Genomic DNA, 23885 nt, shown 5'->3' with positions numbered 1-23885 from the left:
CACTTGGCAGCGCTGCTTTTTTTCTAGTACACTGCATTTCTCTCAATGGTTATTTTTCTGAGCCCTGCTTTACTTTAAGAAGGAAGCGCATCTTCTCCCCACCTGTGTTTTTTTTTTTTTTTAACATCCTTTTAAAAGCAATAAACAGCAACTATGCCACTTCCTGTTAATCATAATACTAATACTGAAAAAGAAACTAAGGTAAACACCCCTCATATATTGCGATTTCGTTTTAAATGTGACGTTTTGGGAGAGAGATTGTACTCTGCAAGAGAGGGGTATCTCGTCAGGCTGGGGAGGAATCATCAGCAATACTTAACATAGGTAGTTTCTTCCTTGATTGTTGCTGGTTTTGGGAGGTATTGTTGTAAAAAGTAAAAGTGTTTTTCTCTACATCTTTTCCATTTCTTTCCAAATAGAGCATGGCACCAGTGATTTTTCCCAAGAACGTTTTGCTGAATGTATGGAATGTTCAGGCAGCTGTTTCTTGTGCTATGCTGTGGGGAAGAGGGATGTGACAGTACTCCTGTGTAGCTTGCTAGAAATCTTGCGTGTATTCCTAAATTGGTCACCTATTGATACTCTTGATGTATCTTGGAAGATTATAACCACACCTCTCAACAATTTCCATCAAGTAATACCAAACCCTACAAACTTATCCATTTGAAAACTGTTCATTATTTTATCTCGGTGAAGTTGAGATTTTATTTATTTATTTTTTTGCCTTTAAAATCAGTGTGTACCAGCCTTCTGTTTGTGAACCACTTTTATTTTAATTCTGCCAGGCTGGACGAACACTGCACAGCTATGGAGAATGAACCAAACACAACAACATGTTCTGCATCTACAACTACAATCACTACCACCTCCACTTCCCGGACACAGCTACCACAGATTTCTGTCTACAGTGGCTCTGACAGGCATGCCGTCCAGGTACTGGGCTGTGAGATATTCTTTCCTGTACTATACATTGCTCTCAAACACGGGTGTTGCACCATACTTTACACAAGATTAACTTTCCATTCTTAATTGCTGTCTGCTTTCTCAATATCTGTCTTACTAGTTTTCAGTTTTGCTGAAGGGGTATCAGACCACTTAACAATAGTTCAGGGTACACACCTGCCTCCCAAATAGGGGAGGGGGAAATGCTCTACTATAAAGTTGGGGGGTTTTCCCATTCTGTAAGGGTATGGATTATTAACGTAAGACTTTACAAGATAACAGAAAATAAGGCTATTTGTCTGACCAACATTGACTACAGGGATCCCTACAGGGATCTCTGTGTGTGTCTAACTGCTCCTCTGGATCCAGCCCCCTCTTGCTGTTCTTTAAATTAGGTCTCCTCAAACTCTGTGTAGTCCATTCTGTTGGTTTGATAATTGAGTTTTCCTCAAGCTCTGTGCAGTCCATTCTGTTGGTTTGATAATTGAGTTTGTCACATGCTGTCCTGATTTTTAAAAAAGCAGAACATTACGTAGGACTTGTTGACAAGAACCTAAGAGGCTTGGGTGTTGTGTTATGAATGATGCTGTATTGCCAGCTGATTGTCAGGCTTTCCTTGAAAGCGTGAATATATTTATGTTGACTATATTCTGTGACTTGGCTGAGAACAGTGATGGAGGAAGTTCAGTATGACATAATTGGTGTGAAAAGAACTTATTTGGTTTTATTTCCTTGTAAAGGTAAACTTCAGCATCATGTCAGCATGGTGTGTATTTTGTAATTGTAATTAATTACCTACTGATTCATCACAGGTTATTCAGCAGGCCTTGCATCGTCCTCCTAGCTCAGCTGCTCAGTACCTCCAGCAGATGTATGCAGCCCAACAGCAGCATCTAATGCTGCAGACTGCTGCTTTGCAGCAGCAGCACTTAAGCAGTACCCAATTTCAGAGTCTGGCAACTGTACCACAGGTGAGAGTGAAGATTGCTGAAAAAGAATGGTCTACTACTTTCTAGAGCAGGACTACAATTCTAGAGCATTGTCAAACATAATAACAGCTTAAGTGCCTGAGCTTAATGCCTCACAATAATTCACTGTTATATTTTGATGACTTTGTTATTTTAATCTGTATCTTCCTCCAAACTATTTGGAGGATTTTGTCCAGTGTTACAGATGCTCCAGTAGGCGACCATTCCATGCTTTATTGCATACATTAAAATGCATCATGTAAATCATCAAGCAGTAATAAAATATTAAAAATAGACTACTTCAATCTTCATCCCATGATTTTCTCTAAAAGTTGATGGGGAAAGCGGTGAATAGCAATGTGTCTTAGTGAAATCAAGTAACAATAATGAACATCTGGCATCTTAGTGTGTTTTGCCACACATCTGGCTGCATTATAAATAATGGCAAAATTCAGTTTTAACTCTGAGTGTGGAAATGTAGGAAGTAAATGACATTTAATTTCTGAAGCACAGCTTTTAACATTAGTGAACACTGGAGGAGACCCATTTTGAACACTCAAGCAGTGGAAAGATTTCCTTTGACCTCAGTTAACCTTGGATTGAGAATACTGTCTCGCAGAGATAGGTGGTGGTTAATGATTTTACACATGGAAATGCTAAAATGGAGTTAAAGACGTCAGAGATTTAGCTGTTTGTTGTCAGAACTGAGACTGACTCTTCTGTGCTCCTGGCTTCTTCTTCTCTACCTTTTCCATTAGATCATGGTGATATATTGATTTGTCCTTTTTTTGTGATGGATTTGTGTGTGCATATACAGTTACTGAGACAGAACAAAGAAAATCGGATTGGGGAGGGCTAAGAAGTTTTGGTATGCAGTCTGTTAATACAGAAATCTAAATTACTGTCCCTGTATTCATCTGAAGGGCTGGAATAACGTACTGTTACAGACACTAGATGTGCATACATAAATTATCATTCTAGAATATGAGGGTGTTCTTTGAGCATTTATAAAATCTGTTTTATTTTTTGAGGACTCTAATAATAATAAAAGTTTTAATGTGAGTTTTAATAATGACAGTTTTTAATGATGTCATGATTTAAGTTCTGAGCATGATAGGCGATGAGCTGATTAGTTAGCTCCATCATTAACAGTTTAATAGACTTTACTTCTGATAGTTTTTTTTTTTTCAACTTCTGATCTGCAAGAATATGAGTGCCTGAAATTGGGTAGGAATTCAAGGCATTTAGCACCTTGCAGATAGCATTTCACAGCAGAGTGCACTTTGCTGAAAACTAATTCCACTGAGTAAAGCATTTTTACTGTTAACTCAGAGAAAAGGTAATGGTAGAGAGGGATGTTTCTGATCGTTTATGCAATAATATGAACATCACTTAAACACTTTTTGATTTCAATATTTGACACATATTCTTGCTATTTAGGCAAGCCTGTCAGGTGGGAGGCAATGTACTTCCCCCACTGGGAGTGTCACTCAGCAGTCAAGCATGTCGCAGACCTCGGTACGTAACTGAACAAAGCCCTCCATCCATTCACAACCCCTCTTGGTTAGTATATAACTACTTGGAAAAGTAGAAAATATTTTAGTATTTAAATTTCTGTGCTTAAAATTAGTATTACAGAAACAGTAAATAGAAGTATGATGACTCTGTAGTAAGTGTTGGCTGCACTTCCAGCATCTGCCAGTCATCCTGCTGCGTCCTGCTGGCTGCTGTCATTGCTGGCCAGCGTTGGAGGCTTCCCTGGTCCCAGCCTGCTCGTGGTGCTCTGAGGGGCAGCTGCTCACTCCACAAGCACTAGTGACTGTTCAGACCATGGCAAGAGTCACTCCCTGAGCTTCTGTCTCTTAGATAATTTCTCACTGGATTTTTCACATTAGTTTCTTTATTCAAGGCAATATTGTAGGTTAAAATTATAACTGTGTATCACTGATGAAACAGCACCAAATCTAAAGAATCCGAGTCAATGCTGACATTGTATATATGAAACTGATTAAATGTTTACAGCACTCATTTCTTTATTGATTATCATCTTTTATCATGCATCTTTTATACACTTTCAATTACTTTATCCATATTCTAGGCATGTGCTCGGGTTTCAGTTATTAGCAGCTCTGTGTTCAGTTCATGCTGTATTTCTTTAAGCAGCATCTTCAGACATGTAATTTGCACAGTCTCTTATGTACAGTTCTACAGTTGTTTTGAGTAGGACTTTTAGTCCTACAGACATCCTGCTTATTAATCATGCCCTCAAGCTGTTCATGACTTCAGTGCATAGCTTCAGTGATTTAACTGTATATTTTTTTAAGCTTTCATAGCATTGCTTTGGCTTACAGTTGTTAGAAGTAAAATAATCCATTTATTAAATTTAGGAGGGAAAGTCTTTAAAGAAGTCTGATGTTTAACAGAATAATTGGGCTGGGATTTTTCAAGGAAATCTTTTGAGGAAATGATGAAAAAGAGCTGGGCACTTAACTCTGTTAGACTGGTTAGGAAAAAAAAAAAAAGTAAAGCAAAAAAACCAAAACCACAACAGCTTTTGTTTGAGAAGATGCTAAAGAGCAATTGTTGAGAAGTATTTCATGTGAAATTGTAGAAATCTTTAATCTCCAGTAATTTTTAAATGTGCATATGTAGAATAAGGAATCAAAATTCCATATATGGCAGCACAAAGGAGTGTCCTGATCACGTTGCATAAAAAGTGTAACAGAAGATATCAGTCCAGTCAGGTAATATAAACACTTAAAGATGCTTAAATATTAAAATTCAGGTATTTTTCTTAAAATATTATAAGCTCATGTTACATATTCTGTAAATGTGTATTTCTGTGAGGTATATTTTTCAGACTTCATAATAACATTGTTTATACTCTCAACTGCTTATTATTTGCTGCAAAATGGTTGATTGCAGTTTAAGAATGAAAATGTACAATCTTGCCAGAATTCAGTTTGGTCATGATTGGCTCAGTATATTTTTGATATCTTTACAGTTCAGAGATTCAACTTCCCCTGCCATTTTTGTCAAAGGCTTTCTGGCTTTAGACCCTAGAATGAATGAATTTCCATGACAGAAGCAATATTTTTGTTTCCTTAGATTAACCTCTCCACCTCTCCTACACCTGCACAGATAATAAGCCGTTCACAGACCTCCAACACCACCAGCAGCAGTATTACCCAACAGACTATGTTGCTGGGGAGCACCTCTCCAACCCTGAGTGCAAGCCAGGCTCAAATGTATCTACGAGCTCAAATGGTAAGTTTTGATTATGATTCTTAAGCTTGGTTTTGGTCCGTCCCTGTTGTTTCCACACTATCCCCCCCTCCCACACCATAACTGTGTCAATTTTTATTTTGTTTCTGTAATTATTTATAAATATTTTTCTTTATTTTCAGGTAGCATTGAGTATTTAGTCACTAGTTTGTGAATACATATCTTCTGGAACACTGTAGACATCAGAAGTAAAAGAATTGCTGTAGCTTAGGTCTTTGAAGTTTGCTCAGCTGTTTTTAGCCTGGTTGTACTACAGTTATTAAATTGATCAAACGTGGGGAAAAATAAAAAAAGAGCACCTGTCTTTCCTGGCGTGTATAAGGGCATACTGGAGTCTGTATTCAAGGTAGATTGTTTTCCAATGCATGGGTAACATTCAGAGTTCCATCTTGATTAAAATTTTCTTATATTTAACTAAGATTGTTCTTTGCATTATTGTCTCTAGAATTCAAGTGAGATACATAGCTATCATTCTCTTTGGATTCATGTGAAACTCATTAGATTCTTGCAATTTTCTGTCAATACGACATTTCCAGTTCTCAGTGGGCAACTTTGAAAAATCTGTTCAGTGATTTTTCTTTTTTTTTTTTTAAATACGTTCTCTAGTCAGTGTCATATGAATTGAACCTTATAATCTATGTGGGATTTCACAGAAATTACCAAAGTTGTACATGAATGCTCAGGTACCAGTCAGTACTTGTTAAAGGCCAGAGATTCTATGAGTGTTTTTAGTGTCTTTCTAGTGTTATGTTCAACTGCATGAAATAGAAAGAATCACTGTTACGCTATACTGAGGTTCAGAGCCAGAGGTCAGTGACTGCAGTGGTATATAAAACTAGATGCAAGTGTGAGTTCTTGCAGGAATTGCACCTATGATGTATGTTTGGGAAAAGAGATCCTCTGTTCTTTTTCTGATATTTTTCTTAGGCATGCACAGCAATGCTGTTATGCTAGGTTGCATTTTTTATTTTGGTTATTGATTTCCTATATGTTTATGGAAAAAAGAAGATAAGGATGTAAAGATCAAGCACCTGTTTATCCATTTGCTAGTGAAAGGATTTCTTGAGTTTCTGGTTTGTAAGCAAAGCTAGATGTTGAATGCATCTAGTACTATTAAACAGAACAGGAATTATGAAGTCATTACATGTCACTGCCTTTCAGTATGTTTTAACAACATAGTAGCTGAAGCACTGAGGATGACATTGCTGGGTTTTGTAGTAGCAATCTTTCTCAATGACATGGATTATTGCTACAGTTTCCTATTCATTTACACTAAACTCTCATCCAGAGTCTCAATGTCAAATCCCATGCTTATTTGAATAACTGCTTTACACCCCAGTTCCAAGAGAGAAATTTACTCTATTAGTTGTTTAGAATGGTATTGCAAGATCATTTTGCTAGCCTCAGTAGTTCAGACATCGTACCCGTCTTTCAGTGTTTCTAGCTAATGTACCAAAAGTCATGTATTCTCCATCACCAAGAACTTTTGTTTTCTGTAATAAGGTCAAGTCATATCTCTAGCTCCTACCAACAGCTTCATCACTAGCTCAGTTCCATTCCAGATAAACACCTTCATGTTTTCTTCTTAGCTGCTCTTTGCAGTTGAGATCTCTTTAAAAACATGGAAAACTGTCTAATGGACTCTTTTCAAAGCCTTCCATAAGCTTGTCTTTGCTGTATTGCCTGTAAAAAAAAAAAAAAATGATAGTTAGATACGCTGGTATTCTGAAGTTAGTAATTTCAGGTTGGATCTATGATACCTGTTCTTGATACGAAACTTAATTAGCATAGTTGAAGTTCATGTAACTCTGCTTGTTAAATAACATTTTGACAGATTGGAAGATCTAAATTCTCTTTCTTTAACATAGTAGATATTGGGCTGCTCTCTTGACTTTTTTTTGCCTTTGTTTCACTCATTTGTAATATTGGAGTCCTCTTTAAAATGCTTGTATGAAAGATAGGTGTGTGTATATATATATATGTGTGAGTTTTCTCAATATGTAGAACAAATATTTTACATTATTATATTTAAATTACATTATTATCTTTTAATATTATTTACTTAAACTACCATGATAAATTGTTCTTTGTGTAAGTTCATCTAAAAGTAAAAAAGTAAAAAACTGTAATCACTGCATGTAAAATATTGCATTTCTTACACATATTTTCAAAGTTTCAGTCTGTTACCAGATTTTTTTTTTCTTGCTTAACAGCTTATTTTTACTCCTGCAACCACTGTGGCTGCTGTCCAGTCTGACATTCCTGTTGTCTCATCATCTTCCTCATCTTCTTGTCAGTCTGCAGCTACTCAGGTGAGGTTGTGTAAATTTATTAAAAATATGTCCAGTAGAGTGTGTCAAAACTGAAAAGTAAGGAAACACTGTGCTTAAGTTTACTTGCTTATACAAACTACTAATGGGTGCTGGTTATGGACAACTTCAGTGCCTTCTGTTTGCCATCACTGCACATTTAGAGGTGATCAAGTTATATGTAAAATTCGGGTCCTGGATATGACATTTTAGGTTCTTGTAATTGGCTCTCATCTTTACTTTAACTTGCTGTTACCACCTGAACTTGTATCACCTTTTCACTGCACAACATATTTGTTTATCATCTGGAAAAAATATGTCATTGTACAGATCATTACAGAACATATTAGTCTTCTGCTGTGAAAAATGAACATTTATCTAACATGTTTATGCTTTCATGAGAGATTTTCCCTTCTGTCTAAGCAGTTTCTTTAAAAGCCTTTTGATAAACAGGCCTTGTTTAGAAACCTTTTAGAAATCCAATACCAGATGAATGTTCTCTGACTTTATGTTTGTTGACCCCTTCAGAAGATTCTAGTAGATGTGAAGATATTAAAGATGCATCACTGTTCTGAGACAATGGTAAATCATTGAAGCTTGTCTTCCCTTTGCTTTGTGAGGTGGGCAGAGCTTGCTGGAATCCAGCTGCGTATTTATGCAGGATGCTGTTGAGCAAGCTCACAATGTTTGAAGTTCATCAGTTGAGGCTTCATTGAAAAGATGGACCGTGCCTTCAGTCTTGCAGCTATCATGGCTCATTAGCCTTTATCACAGCTGCCTCTCTTTCCTCCAGATTCTGCAGATCAAGGCTGAAAGTGCAGAGAGGTTACTGGCCAGGCCAGCAGCTCTTCTTGCATTTTGTATCTTTTTCATTCAGGGCAGAGATGTCAACAAAGCGTGTCACTTCACAGTCATGGTCCTTCAGTACGGCAGGGTTTTAGAGGTCCACTTAGCATAAGTCTGCCTGGCGGCACAACTTCCTGAGACGTTGTTACAGAGGGACAGAAGATCTCACCCCAGACTATAGAGCTTTCCTCAGTCAGATGAGCTGCTGTGGTGACCCTGCCAAACTCAAGCCGTTCCTCTCCCCTCTCAATGCTCAGTACTGCCTTATTGCTAGATGTTGTTAACCTTGATTGTCTGGTAGTTTCTATAGCAGCAGTGACATCGCAGACATACATTTTCATCTGCACTCAGTGATAGAGTGAAAAAGCTTTAATACCGATACATTTTATTTTTCTTACCTTATGATAAATACATCCTTGGAGTTTCAGTCAGCTGGGTTAGAGAAATGCCCCTGTTTACCATATAAGCAAACCTGAGCAAGTAGGCAATGCTAGTTATTTAAAAAAAAGTATTTAGTTATATACATACGGGTGTATTTACACTTAGAAAGATGTTCGTGAAGGTACAGTGTAGTGATCTCACAGTGTCATCTTCCACGTAGAAGTACCAGAGAAGCTCAGTTCATCAATGATGAGCAGTGTCTCAGTGTCACACCTAGCGTGGCCTGTTAAGTGAACCGACGCTTCTCTGCTACTTACTCTTCTTCCCTTCTGCTTTCATACTTTTTTCTTACCATGTGTGTCCCCCTCATGTATGACCTGGACATCTCAAGATTAGTTACCTTATCTGCTAAAGTGTGCTGAAGGTTGATTTGTACGCACAGAGATAGGATTGCAGTAAATGCCTCATGCATGCCAATAAGGAAACAAATACTGTTGTCTTCAGAACAGGATTTGAATATGTCCTGTGGTAACACACTGAACAGCGAGAAGTAAGATGTAAACTAGCTGTTTGTTGCACAAGTACAAACTGTTGCATGAGGAAGGGATTATGTAATCAAAATAGTGGATGGTGATAATAATTAGTCCTCTTTTTCATGTAAAGTATGATGTAAATTAGTCCTACAAGGGTAGTCTTTATCCTTGAAAATAAAAGTCTATCTCAGCATGAAGGATTGGAAAGCTGGGATCATTATGTACAGAATCTGGCTGTGATATAACAGGCATTAGTGAAAATAATCACTGACTCATTTACATTTCAGAAGGCAAACCTTTTGTTTCATGTGACATTGGAGGTGTCATGATGAAAAGGTAAATTGATATTGCTGTAGAAATAAAGGGCTCAGGTTTGTTAAGACATGGATAACATACAGCAGATTCTGGTCCCACTGACTACCCAAGGCTCTGGTTTATGTTAGTCTCCGGAAGGATGCCTACAAACCACTGCACTTCTGCAGCATCTGTATAAAAATATCATTGCATTTGCTTAAGATGCTTTGTGTCATTCATTTTGAAAGGACAATAAAAGAGAAAAACTGCAAACTGTAATTCAAATTAATGTAATGAACAACTTCCATTTCTTTTAAAAGTTCAATAAGAAAAAAAGACTTCCACGCATTTTCTTAATCACTGAAGTAATTTAAGATCCCTATTCTTCTCTCAATTTTGTGGCTTAAAGGATACTTCAATATGCAGATTTATAACTTCTCATGTTACTTTGATCACGTGGGATGAGAAGCATGACCTAACGTTATTTTTTTGCTCTTTTTGCCTGAATGCTTGTCACAGGTGTTTTTATGGTTTGGATTTTTTTACATTTTGCTCATTTCCCAGGTTCAGAACTTGACACTGCGCAGTCAGAAGTTGGGTGTGTTGTCAAGTTCACAGAATGGCCCACCAAAGAGCAGCAGTCAAACTCAGTCACTGTCTCTGTGCCCTAATAAACCTGTAACCAGTTCCAAGGGCAGCCAACCAGATTCCTCAGAAAGCAATAGAAAAGGCGAGAGCCCAACTCCAGAGTGTCGGAGTACACCAGTCACACGGACGTCAAGTATACATCACTTAATAACACCAGGTAGGATGAAAATGGAGCTATAAGAAAGTTATTTTAATTAAAGTTAATTTGTAATGGTTCTGTCAGAGTCCAATGCTTTCTGACTGGGTTCTTGTGGATATTCCACATGAATAGAGCTTAGTGTTTAATAGTAAATTTACTTACTTGTTGCTATTGGATGTTACACAGGATTTTGATTTAGCAGGGTGATACAGCAGTGTTCTTAAATCACAATAGAAGCACAATATAGCAATTGCAATACACAGCTGAATCACAATGCAAACATGATTCTCATTACTGGTCCCTCTGTGTGCTCCTTGTCAGGACACGTCATCCCCAATCTCTGGGAAAAAATATGTGGGCTGAAACCACCTCAAGCCATCTCATCAAAATCTATTTTTTGCTCTCATCAAAATCCATTTTGTTGGTGTTATTTTTTTGCTGTCTTATCTGTGTCATCAGAATGTTCTTATATCAAGTAGTTTTATATATCCATAGGTATTAGTGCCCCAAAATCTTAGTATTTTATATTAAGAGAAAAACCCAAATAAGCATGCAGTTGGTTAGATAATCATTTACATTGCATGCAATGTATTTGCATTATCTTAATTATTTTGGAAGAGTAAAGGTAGTCTAGAAAATTGATCTGAATTCTGTGGAATTTAGCTTGACTTAATGGCAGCTTTTAGAGAAGGAGTAAGACTGAGGCAAATATTCTTGAAGTATTGAGCACTAATGCTCTTAGAACTCACTTCTGTAAGGAAAAAATCTTCACTAGCAGAATAATAAAAAAGATAACGTAAGTGAGTTTTTTTGTCAAGTGGAAAAGACAAGAAGAGGCTTGCATGTGGAGGAAAATGTGTGCAGATGCTGTAAGGAGTAACTAGTGAGTCACTGGTTCACTTAAAGGTGATGTGATATCTCTGGAAGCTGTACTCTGGAAGATTCATACCTTTCAGTTGTGTGTTCAGATTCAGGCAAATACTTTGCAAGGTTTCAATTCATACTGAACTCTTGTAATTTTGTGTAGTCTTTTAAAATTGTATTACCTAAAGTTTAACTTAGCAGTTACCAACAAATCCTGTTGATTGTGACATGCTTATCTCTTCATTCCAGTCTGTTTCAAAGCAAAGGTTAAATCCATCTAAATTTGCATGAAATTCATAAATAAGTGAAGGCTGGGTCAGCAGTAATCTTAGAACTAGCACCAAAAAGATAAGTTTAGATACTTTTATACAGAAAGTACTTACATGTGTGTATATATATATATATATATGTAAAAAGCATTGGCTATGTTCCTTTATTCACTGCTGCATTTTGCTTTGGAAATTGATATATTCCCCTAATAAATTGTTCTTGTGTACCCTGTGCTGTTAAAGAAGATATTTCCAAACATAGATCCAAAGAGTTGAAAAAGTTGTGCTGGTCTTACTGTAAAAGGAAGAACTTTCTTTCTTTTAATATTTTTAGAATGTTCTCTGGACTTAAATGAATACTAATTGTCACTTTCTTTCCCCCCTCACAGCTTCATATTCTCCATTGCAACCTCATTCTCTAGTAAAACATCAGCAGATCCCACTTCATTCACCACCTCCAAAGATTTCCCATCATCAGCTGATACTGCAGCAGCAGCAGCAAGTCCAGCCGATTGCACTTCAGACGCCGCCGGGCCAGGAGCCCCCTCCGTCACAGCACTGCCTGCCACTCCCAAGCCATGGTCTTCCTCCGGGTCCTAGCAGTGTCCAGTCCCACTGCTCACCCATTCACCTCCATCCTCCACCTCTAACACTGTCTCCTACTCCATCCCAGTCAGCTCAGCAGTCAGTGGTGGTATCCCCTCCACCTTCACACTCCCCTAGTCAATCACCCACAATAATTATTCACCCTCAGGCACTTATTCAGTCACAGGCGAACTCCCTCGTGCCAACAGCTCTTCAGCCAGAGCAGGCTGCTCCTCAGCAAACTGCTACCAATCCAGTCCGACCAATTGCACAGCCACTGAATCTTCCGTCACATCTGCCGCTTCCCTCTTCCCCCGCTGTACATATAGGGTCAGTAGATCAGCCCAGCTTAGTTTCCCCAGGCCAACAGATTGTGTCCTCGACGCCCCACCAGCAATATTCAGCCTTGCAGTCCACACCTATCCCTCTGGCAGCTCCTCCTCAGCTGTCAACTTCTTCAACCCAGATTCAACAACTGCCCTTGCAGTCTGTGCAGTCTTTACAAGTGCAGCCTGAAATTCTGTCCCAGGGCCAGGTTTTGGTTCAAAACACTTTGGTTTCTGAGGAAGAGCTTCCTGCTGCAGAGGCTTTGGTTCAGCTGCCATTTCAAACTCTTCCACCACCACAGACTGTTGCAGTAAATCTTCAAGTGCAGCCATCAGTACCAATTGAAACTCCGGTGGTAAGTGGTAATACTGCAGTCCTTTATTCTTTATCCTCGGCTTCTCTAAAGAACTGTAAATCTTGCCCATTGACTTCAGGGGGAGCTAAACCATGTGCTAGACAGAGGACCAGAAGGCACTAATTGATTACAGGAATGAGGTTTAAGAAAAAATAGACATTTGCCTCTGATTTTTTTTTTTTTCTTTTTGTAATGGATTGTCAGTCAAGAATATCAACCAAGAATCATGAAAGGGCAGCTTTTGGACCTAAAATCTTATCTCTTAATGACATTGCAGCATATCTCAAGTTAAAAAAGCAAGTAAATATATGTCAACACATCAATGAATTTTGATAAATTATACTGTATGGACTGTTAGCTTCTACCCCTTTATATTAATCCAGATATAGGCAATTGAAATTTTGAGTAGGAGAATCATCTCTATACAAGGTGTGAAGATGTATAGCATATTATTAACAGTTCTGGATAATTAATTTTATACTGTCATTGGAAAAATCCTCTTCATAAAAGAGTCGGGGAGTTTTTGATGCTGGCTTGGTATTCCCCATCACTGCCATTTAATTTAGTTCAGTGTTAGTCTCAGACATCTGCAGTTTGTAAGTGAAGGTTTCAGCTTCATTCACACTGAACTAAAATCACATATAGTGAAATAAAATGATACGCAAACAATGCTGCCATTTAAGATGGCATCATTAGGCTTTAGTGGTAACATGCTAATGAGTTTAACGTGAGCAAAAGAATCCACGGCTCTTGTAGGCTTTTTTTTGATTTACCAGTGGGTTAAGGAAGAAGGTGTGCTGTTTTTATTAAGAGGATTGTGTTAATCTCTGATATTTCATGTAGAAATTGGGCTAAAGAGTAGCAGTCAGGTTTGCTTTTGACAAGGTGGTTTACATCCTAATCTGGTCAGTAATTCACATAAATTTACCTCAGTAGTTCTGAGGAAAATACCTTATCTCTTATAACCACTAATACTTGATAGTATAGTCTTGGTGTACTCTTCTGAAATACTCAGTTTAATTAGACTGCAGTTTAAGATAAAGAACAATGTGCAGACTTGTCTTTATGTTATAAAGCTTGCATTTTACCCAAGTGTTTAAATAAATAAAAATGTGGGTAAATAAAAATACTATAAGGATGAGACATTGAAAAAGTTAAGTTCTCTGGTCTGTTTGATAGAAGAATTGTGCCTCTCTATTTTGCTATTTATAACAAAATACTTTATTTTTGCTCTACTGTCGCCAGAATTCTTTTTTTTTAATGTATTTTTGTACGCAGTTTGGAAACTAGTATTTTGTTAGGAGATAAGCATATTTTAACTGGTAATTTATTTTACAAACTGTATTTATGCAACTCTTTTAAGGTATTAAGATAGAATGGAAATCTCTCTAAAGCAATAGTTTGTTGGATGCAGATTTACCAAGTGGAGAATGTATGTGAAGAAGAGATGCCCGAGGAATCAGATTGTGTCCATATGGCTAGAACACCTACACCACCCACTTTGTCTCCACCAGCCATAACCTTAGGGAATGGAGAGGCACTTAATTCAGAAGATCCTTTGTCAGGTGAGAACAAATGTCAAACTAAGATAGCTGTTCTGCTTAGAAACTTCTACTAGTTATTGATGTTTTAAAATAAAAATTTATTATTTTGGTCTTTTATATTATTTAGTGGTATCATTTTTTAAGTAAAAGAAACTATATGAAGTATATTAGAAATTTGTATGATAAAATGAATGATTCAGTCCCAAAGATTTAGCTTATATATCAATTTGGATAACATGTAGCGCAGAAAACCAATGAAAATTTTTCTGCAGTGAATTATAAGATACACATGCCTGTATCAATTGTTGTCCTGCACACTACTGTAACTTCCCCAATGAACTAAATACACAAATATATACTCTATGTACAGTATATGTATATATAGAGAGATATGCTATACATATAATGGGGTGCTTAGTGGCTTGATGTTCTATATGTTTGTGACCCTGCAGGTTGCTGAGGCTCAAAGCATCCCTGAAAATAAATTCTCTCTTTAGAAATACCTCAGTTGTTCAGTCCTGAGAATCTAATGTTTGAAAACACTGGTTTCTGCCTTTGACTTACAGATTTAGGATTTGTGTAGGTAATTAATGACCAACTGTGCTTATAGTTAGTGGGTACTTAGTCAAGGAAAATATTTACATGAGAACTCTTTGTTGGAATAGTATGTCAAAGAAAAAAAATCTTTTTTCAAAGGTAAAATCTATAAACCATAGGGAAGAGCCTGTGTTATGGGATGATGGGTGCAGAGATGGGTGTGTTTATCACATCTTACTTCTAGAATTCTGAGCTAATGGTTGGACATAAGTGATAAAAACATGACATACTTTGTTATTTTTTTCAGAACATGGGGGAATACCTTCAGTGACATCATCAGTCAGTGCCTCAGTAATTAAATCTCCATCTGATCCCTCACATGCTTCTATTCCACCACCACCTCTGTTGCTTCCAGCAGCAACAACAAGGAGCAACAGCACATCAATGCCCAATAGCATTCCTAGCCTAGAAAATAAACCTCCACAGGCTATTGTTAAACCACAGATCCTGACCCATGTTATTGAAGGCTTTGTGATTCAGGAGGGGTTAGAGCCGTTCCCTGTAAGTGTAAAAGTTGCTATGAATTTTTTACTAATCTTTGAAACAAGCTATTTTTAGTGATGATGTTATCTGTGGCTAGTAGCTCTTTAGATCTTGAATAATTTTTCAAATGTCGATTTTGACCTTTTTTTCCAGTGATTGGTAACTTGTTTCTTAAGAGAATTCAGTATTCTTTTATACTGTTTATATGTCTTACATGGCTTCTCAGTATCACTGGATGACACGGACTAAATGCAAACAGAGACACAGCTGAGGAGATAGGCTATATCTGGGGTTAACTTCAGAGAGAGACTTTAGGCTACTTTTTTCAGTAACTTTGTTTTGTGTTTGTCTCATAGATAGCTCAATTTAAGTGATACCTTAATTTAAGCCTCTGAGATGAGTCTGTGTTAAAATTCTAAAATGTGAAAATTTTGTTGTTCGAAGCACGCACTGAGCTTAACGTGGTTAGTACTGTATCTGGTAAGAATTGCTGTTGAACATTTTAAATGCACAAATGGACAGTTTAAAACCTATGTGCCTGCATTATTAATTAATTTAATGTGTCATTTTCCCATTGCTTCATTTCCTTTGTTCAGTGTAGCTGCAAACTCTGCAGAGCAGGAGCGAGTCTTTGTATTTCTGTGAGAAATGGTATTTAGAGCTTTGATACTATATAATAATGATTAATTGGTACAGAATAGAAACTGTGATTCTAGTTGCAGTTACAACTGTTAAGTCATAAATACTATTTTCCATTATTCGTGGTTCAGTTAATCACTGTTGCTTTGCTTTTATTGCAATAGGTAAGTCGTTCATCTTTGCTGGTAGAACAACCTGCAGAAAAAAGATTGCTAGTGGAGGGTCAAATCATGAGTGTTGTGTGTGTTGAATCAGACTTACAGAATACAAAACATGCGGACAACTCATCGGACACAGAGATAGAGGATATGATTGCAGAAGGTTTGTAGTTTTTGTTTAAATATCCTTTTTTCTTCAGTTCTGTATGTATTACAGAATCCCATCCCGTCTGTACTTGTAGCATCTTTATCCACTCTTTATACTATCTCTAATAGAAACTATTTTCAAATGGTTTTTACTAGCTACACTTCATAACAGCAGTTGCTGTGGCTGCACACAAATATGAAGAAGCTGTGCCTTGTTCTGCTTAGAATAGAGTGGTCTCTGGCACAACTCACAAGCTAAATTGGGTTCCCCATGCAGTAACTGACATAATCATCATCGTGGATTTTTTCAGAACTTGCCAATCAACTATTTTGGATGTGTTAACACCACTATTACTGTTCAAGCCCAAACGTAGGTAGACTCATGAGTGTTATGAAATGGAAATTAAACATAGCATGGCCCAGAAAAGCCAAGTTATTCTTTAACTCACATTTTTCTGGAGATTCACCCAAGATTTGAAAGTCCAGAATTTTTCAGCTACCTCTGGATTTTCTCTTCCACAGCTTGAGCAATTGCATAGGAGCTGGTTTTGGTGATTTGTTCAGATTTGACTTAAACTCTTGGCTTCATTCTCTTAAAATAATTGTTTTCCCTCTTTAATATCAAAACTAGTAAGTGGGGTAAGAAGGGACAAATACAGTGCCTGCTACTGCCCCAGGTCTGCATCAGGGGAGTGGCTGGAAAAAGTCAGGATGGCGTGTCTTGAGCAGTAGCAAGTGTCACCATAGCTGTGCTTCAACTCCTTCCCACTCCAGGCATTGTAAATTGTCACTTAATTAAAACAGTCCATCCTCCGAGCCTTTCTTCCAGGAACTTTAAAGATAGCAACACCGATGGCAGTTAGCTAATGTGATTTCTGCCTTAGTAAATGGCACTGAAATGCAGTAAGGAAGTTGGCTCCATCCGTTGTGTATCTCAGCAAACAAATTAGCTCAAAATTCAGTCTTTTAGACTATTAGATTCTGAGACATTATTTTTTTTACTGCAATGATTTATATCCATTACTGCTTGTAAGTGTATTGGGTTGGACCCAAGTCAAGGATTGCAAGGTAAAAAGCTTGCTTTAGAAAGCATTCTGAATTCAAGGAGAGTATTTGCTGGTAGTGAAGTCAAGTAAATATGGTTGGAACTTTTGCTTAAGGCTGATTTACTTTACTGCTCAGGCAATATGTATCTTTGCTTAAAATTAAGAGTATATTTTTACTTGCAGCATTTATTTGTAGTAGGAGCCAGTTTAGCTTAGAAGCACGTCACTGGAAGGAAATATTGACGGGTTGCAGTCCTCCTCCATGTTGATGTAACATCTGTGCAAAGAAGGAAGAAACTGTAGAAAAGTGCCTGAAAATGAAACATAAAATAATATTTCCTAAATTATGGCTGATTACATGATTGCATTTACTTGTATGTCTCACTATAGTCCAGAGCCCTTCTTCATTTTGCAGTAACAGACTGGTTTAGTGGCAGATACTTCAAGTGCTTTGCTTTGTAACTGTAACTTTCTCTTGAATATACTGTAATTAAGTTGCCTGTGTAGAAATATGAAGAAACAGTTTTTATGAAGTCCACTTTTAAAATATATTACACAATATTCTCCTGTAAAATCATTTGAGGCCCATACCTTATTCTTCACAAACCTTCACATAGGCATGACACTAAATTTTAGAAGGCAAGCATCTGACATATTAGTAGTGGAGGGCTGTGTGACTGGAAGTTTTCTAAACCTGTCTTTTATTTAAATTTGCTATTTTTTGGGTAGTATCTCCCAGGGAAGACTTCCATTTAACCAGTTCTTTGAGAGGGAAGTCCAGTGACATGAAAGCATCAAGCACAAGAGGCTTTAAAACCAGAAAAGTCATCTGGTAAATGGTGTTGACATTTTTTGGTTATTTTACAGCTCAATGGAGTTGTACTACCTTTCTACACACAAAATGAGACATGTAGATCTTTTAGCCCATGACTGCTTAGTAAATTGCTTCATAAATTTCTATTAAATGAACTTGCTTTCTTGACCAAGGGTACAGGTATTTTTTTAATAACTTGTTTCACCCAGTATATTAAAAAAAAAAAAACAAAAAACCAACAAACCACGTTTTTTGCTGTATGGTCTATCTTCTAGAATATTTGAAGCTCTGTTTGTAATCATTATTTTGCCCTTAATTTGTTACACTAGATCTTAATTTAGTTTTCAGTAGTACTCCCCAAGAACTTTCCAGTATTAACACTGTGTTGTTTCTCAGATTTCAAACAGCTTGTCTTTTTTTTATGAAATTATTCAAACATTCAAATTTTTGGTTTTAGTTATTGTTCCTGACAGCAGTGTTAGGTTTATGTACACAGTTTGCAACTACTCATTAAATGAGCTAGTAGGAAACATCCAGCATTGAGAGACATCCCCGTATGCAGAAGTTGAGCAAAGGTGATTTTCTGATACTAAGCCAGGGTATGATTGCATGTGTGGTAGAAACACATAATATGCAAAAGAAAAGGCTCTTAGTATCAATTTTTGCTTCACTCTTGTCACTTTTTTCCACATAGCATGACCTGGATTGGGAGTGAGTGTTTTTTTTTGGTTTTGTTTAGAGTGATTGATTTATTTGAAGGATGCATCTCTGGCATTTAACCTCAGTTGCAAGGTTGGTCAGATTTGGTATGTTTCCAATTTCCAGTTTTTACTCCCTATGTAATACAAACTTCCTAAATTGGAGACTTGCAACATGGTAATTTTCAGTCTGACCTTGCCAGGATTTGTTGACTTCATTATGTCTTTGAGTCCTGATACATCAGATATGTTATTGGAACACCCTTTTCGGTATTTTCACCTCTTTGCTGTGCTAGTGCTTTTTTGTTACCTTGTCAGTACAATAGTGTTTTACAAATCCATAGTTAAAACCTTTCAGTTAGCCTTTGATACCTGCATTTGCGTCAGAGTTTACAAAGTTTAGAACAAAAAGCTAGTTTGCAATTTTTGAAAATAATTATGTAAATGGAAAAGTAGAAGGTGAATAGCAAGAGGCAAAGTGTGTGAAACAGTGACTCGGGTAAAATAGAAACAAAGGAGAAATGCCTGTTTAGTCTTCTGAATTTTTGAGCAGTGTATTTTGTCTGTGATTGCAGCCATGTGGCATGTGGTTCTTCTACTTAACCTGAATGACCACAAAATGTTACATTTCAGTTTGTGCCAGTTTCACTCCTTCGCTCCTTATGATGTATTTCACAGATGGTCCATGGGGATCAGGGCTGCTTCTTTTCCATGCCAGAAGTCAGGTTGGTTTGTGGATATGGTGGCATTATTCTAAACTATGTACAAACCATGCTCTACCCACAAAATACGCTTCCAGCAGAAGAGACCATAGGCATTCAGCCTTTTGGGCTTTTCTACTTTTTTTTTCACTGATACTTCTCTCAGCTGGCATTTGAGTTCTTCACAAGAGGCAGGAAAAGTGCCTCCTCATCTCACCAATAATAGGAAAATATCCTGTAAAAGTAGACTGTAAATTGGTAGGTGCTATAATCCGTTTTTTTCTTATACACAGCTTATCTTTTTCATAGATAAGATTCAGTGTTTTACTTGCTTTCACAAGTTACTTTGGTTGTAACAGTTGCTTATTCAAAGAAAGTATTTTTAAAGGGTTTATGTCATTTATGTATTTTAAAAGGTATTGTGTCATTACAGGAAAACTTGAATCTAGACTGGAACGCCTGGTTCTCTTAATGAACTCTTTATAAGCAATTCATGAGGACTGTAACACTTCGTTTTAATTGTTCCCTGTGTTTGAGGGCATACTTGCTCATGGACAGCTTGAAATTTTAACAAAAAAGCCAATTAAGGCCACTGAATAACTTAATTGAAGGTTCAGTAAGGTTCAGTTTGCTCAAGATCTTTTCTGTAGAGAGTGAAATCTATGACTTGCTTAGCTTTGCATATTTTTCTGTTAATCAAAGTATTAATTGTGGTAGATATTTGAAAATCTTCTATTTACCTGCTTGAAATGAGTTTTGAACATAATTTTCTGTCACTGAAACTGACTTCTTTATGCCTCACTCCTTTCTTTAGAGGGACTGGATGAAATTGAAAATGATCTTTTGAAGTGTGAATTTTGTGGGAAAATGGGATATTCTAATAAGTTTCTACGGTCAAAACGATTCTGCTCCACATCCTGTGCCAAAAGGTACTCTGTCTAGTTATTGCTTATTATTATGTGATGAATGGAACAGCACCCAAATAGTATCTGATTTTGAAGAATCAACAGTAAAACATGACTGCCTTCTGAATTAGCAGAGCATGTGGGTACGGAGGACTATGGTAGATTATATTTCAAGAAGATAGACAAAAGGGGATTACAGTAAAACTGTGGACCTCTTTCCAGAGGGTGTTGTGAATGCTGTTGGGCTTATGGGATGGTGATGGGTGTCATTGAAGAGAAATCCAGGAAGGGTTACTGAGTGTTTGGAAATTGGTGCAAAGGTTCATGGGTCACAAATTGTTATATATCTCTCCTATTCCTGTTGTCTTTGTTGGGCAATGTCAGAGAAAGAATGCTGGGCTAGGTGAGCTTTCTTACAGTTTTCTGTGATGCTAGGGGGAAAAAAAAAAGTGACTGAATTTATTTTGGCATAATTGAAATGCTGCATAGACAAAACATTCTTTTATGAAAAACACTGGTTTTATAACAGTATAAAAATTCTTTATTTGCATAGAGTAAAATAGAAATATTCATTAAAATATTTAGTGTTTTCTAAAGCTTCTCCTTCCTTGAAAATAGTAAGTGATACTGTTTGCTTGTACATGGTTGGCACAGAAAAATGGCTGGTGTATGTTTCTCTGGGTTTAGTATGCTGGTTTTATTTTGGTTGAGGAAGAATTCATAGTCAACATCTGAATATAAAATCTTCCATTATTACAGCTGGAAAATTGATATTTAATCCCAGTTTTTATAGAAATGGGGAATAGTTTCCCATTTTTAATCACCGCTTAGTTGGTTTTTTTTTTTCTCCAGAGTGCTTGGAGTCCACCTTCCTTTTATGTCTGCTACTTTTTTAATCCTCCATGTGAGACATTCCCATTTTAAGTAGTGGGAATGTGTATTTTTTATTTGATACTTGTTGGGATAGTACCAGTGAAATAATCTTAAAAAGGGATTTGGCCCCTTAATCTTAAAATGTTGGGGTTTTTTACCTCCATCCTCCTTTGATTTGGTATCAGCTAAGTAGGAAAAATGGCAGCAAAAGATAATGTGACTTTAGGCTTTTAGTGGACTTTTTAGAGAAGCAGGATTGGACATTGTGATAAAATGCAAAGGTGTTTCTATCATGGGAAATTTTTAAGCGTGGGAAAGGTGGAACATCTTCCAGGGATGATCTACGTGTACTTGATCTTGCATCAAGGCAAGGGCTTGTAGTAAATGGCCGTTGAGATACCTTTCTCTTGTGTTTCTGTGACAGCTGTTGTCTTTAATTAGGCAGAGTTTCTACAACACTGTAATTTTATGGTTACTTGATTGAATTCAGTCCAAAAAGCTATTAGTGCATTATTGAATATATCTTACTTCTTTAGGCACAGCCTTAGTTGCACTAAGAAATTTGGGCTGTTTACATCAGACAAGAGCAGTCGTTGGAATCGGAAATCAGATAGCCAAAGTCTTGGGCGACGCGGGCGTCAACCGAGTGGCCCTGATGGGGCGCCACGAGACCATTTTCTTAGACAGGTCTGTGGAATATTTGCTTAAAACTATGGCATTGTTTTGGGAATTACAAATAAAATATAATACTGTAGTATATTTGTACTACGTTTTCCAGCTTCCAATTACTTATCCATCTGCAGAAGAAGATATGGCTTCTCATGAAGATGCTGTTCCAGCTGCCATGACCACACGTCTGCGAAGACAGAGTGAAAGAGAGAGGGAACGTGAACTTAGGGAACTAAGAATGAGGAAAATGCCAGAGAGCATTGACTTGTTACCAGTGGTGCAAGCCGACCCGTCAGTATGGACTGTTGATGAAGTTTGGGCCTTCATACATTCTTTGCCTGGTATGTGCAATAACTTGTTCCTTCTTTTTTTTTTTTTTTTAACAGTAAACAGTAAAGCTCCCTGCTTTTTAGCATTAGTGTGATGAGGAGGTGGTGTGGTTAACAGCACTAGTGTACTTGTTAGTTGGTGATAGAAACTGGAATGTGATTTCTTTCCTCTTGCTCGTTCCTTCAGCACAAATCACATGTTGATAGAACTAGTCCCACTTCTGCTGTTGCACTGCAGCTGATGGAGATTAGAGCTGTTGCTCCCTTCAGTCTGACTTCTCTCAGGAGGTCAGTAGAGAGATCAGACACACTTCTTCCCTTTTACATTTCTTTCTTTTCCCTCCTTACTTGGTGCTTATTCAGTAGAAGAAGCAAGAAGGGAGTTATTTTCCTTTATACAACTGAAAAATTTGAAAGAGTTGTCATGATACATCATTAAAAAAGAATAAGCAAGTTTCTTCTATAGAGCTAAATTCTGTTTTGCATAGCTTTACTCAGTAACTGATATGCAGAGGACTAGACTCAGGTAGAGACAGTCTGTTCTCAGAAAACAAAAATCTTCTCTTTATTTACAAACCTTTTCTTTAGCTCAATATTCTGTTCCCTTTATATCATCTTCAGGTTATTTGACATTTATTTATCATTTCCTAACTATTGTAAGCTTTAAAGTTTCACTCCCCTCTCTTTCCTGGGGATGCCGTTCTATCGGATCAGGTACTGTAATCCTTCCAGGTAACAAGGTACTTCTCCGTAATATCAGCCGTACGAGAACTTTTGTTTCTTACCCATGTAACTCTCATTACAAAACAATGAAACCCAGGTTAAGTTTATTCCTATTTTTGAGGTTTAGAAATACTAAACCATTTTTCTGCATATCCCATTAGGCTAATAACCTGTAAGGAATGTCTTCATTGCTAAGTCATAACACGCATTTTGACAGTTAATGTTTCATAAAGTAGGTCAGGCAAAGAATTGAGTAAGGGATGTCTTAAATCAGCAGAAATCATCCTCGAAGTAACTTTCTTCTGGTGGTTTATAAATTGCAATTAAGTTACACTATCTGCTTCTGGGAGTCTGCAGTTGTTGTCTGTAAAAACAAACAAATCTCCTTAGGTTTAAGATACGGTCATTCATATTTCTGTACTTTAGCTGTGTTACAGGAATATGACTGTATTGTTGCTGTTTTGAGTTACTGTTTTTATAGATTTGAGGCTCTAGTTAATTCAATAACTTCCTCATTCTAGGTTCTGCAAAAGAATAAATGATAGTTCCTGTCCTAGAAAACTTAAAGCACCACATAAACACAGTTCACTTGCAAGTATGAAAACAAAAATATTACTCTTAAGATGTGGTTTCTAGTTTGAAAGCATTCCTTGTAGAATATTCCACTAGCTGCTGCATCTGGGGGGTTTTGTATTCTATAAACAATGTAATCTTTAATTTTAAACAAACATTCTATTTTTCTGTATTTAATGAAAATTTATTATAGTTACTCATTCCTATCTATATTAAGGACTAGTTTCTCAAATACTTTTTA

The 23885-nt window shown here is 37.0% G+C and overlaps 1 protein-coding gene across 9 annotated transcripts in view; it reads left to right on the top strand.

The window, feature by feature from the left end:
* Positions 1 to 782: 782 nt before the first annotated feature.
* The window catches only part of PHC3 (polyhomeotic homolog 3), a 30935-nt gene continuing 7832 nt past the window's right edge, over positions 783 to 23885 (top strand). The window contains exons 1-13 of one of the 9 annotated variants that reach the window (XM_026854779.1): positions 783 to 933; positions 1755 to 1913; positions 3351 to 3428; positions 5052 to 5177; positions 7409 to 7507; positions 10123 to 10363; positions 11868 to 12745; positions 14160 to 14310; positions 15134 to 15387; positions 16173 to 16329; positions 20387 to 20501; positions 21887 to 22037; positions 22129 to 22360. In XM_026854779.1, coding sequence (XP_026710580.1) covers positions 808 to 933; positions 1755 to 1913; positions 3351 to 3428; positions 5052 to 5177; positions 7409 to 7507; positions 10123 to 10363; positions 11868 to 12745; positions 14160 to 14310; positions 15134 to 15387; positions 16173 to 16329; positions 20387 to 20501; positions 21887 to 22037; positions 22129 to 22360 — 2767 coding nt within the window. In that variant the 5' untranslated portion in view covers positions 783 to 807. Of the gene's footprint in view, positions 934 to 1754; positions 1914 to 3350; positions 3474 to 5018; positions 5178 to 7408; positions 7508 to 10122; positions 10364 to 11867; positions 12746 to 14159; positions 14311 to 15133; positions 15388 to 16172; positions 16330 to 20386; positions 20502 to 21886; positions 22038 to 22128; positions 22361 to 23885 lie in introns of those variants that run through there. The other 8 variants (XM_026854780.1, XM_026854778.1, XM_026854783.1 and 5 more) reach the window with 8 other exon arrangements.

The sequence above is a fragment of the Athene cunicularia genome, assembly GCF_003259725.1.
Source record: "Athene cunicularia isolate RWA chromosome 9 unlocalized genomic scaffold, athCun1 chr9_part1, whole genome shotgun sequence".
In the NCBI taxonomy this organism is placed as follows: Eukaryota; Metazoa; Chordata; class Aves; order Strigiformes; family Strigidae; genus Athene; species Athene cunicularia.
This window is presented reverse-complemented; position numbering and strand designations above follow the sequence as displayed.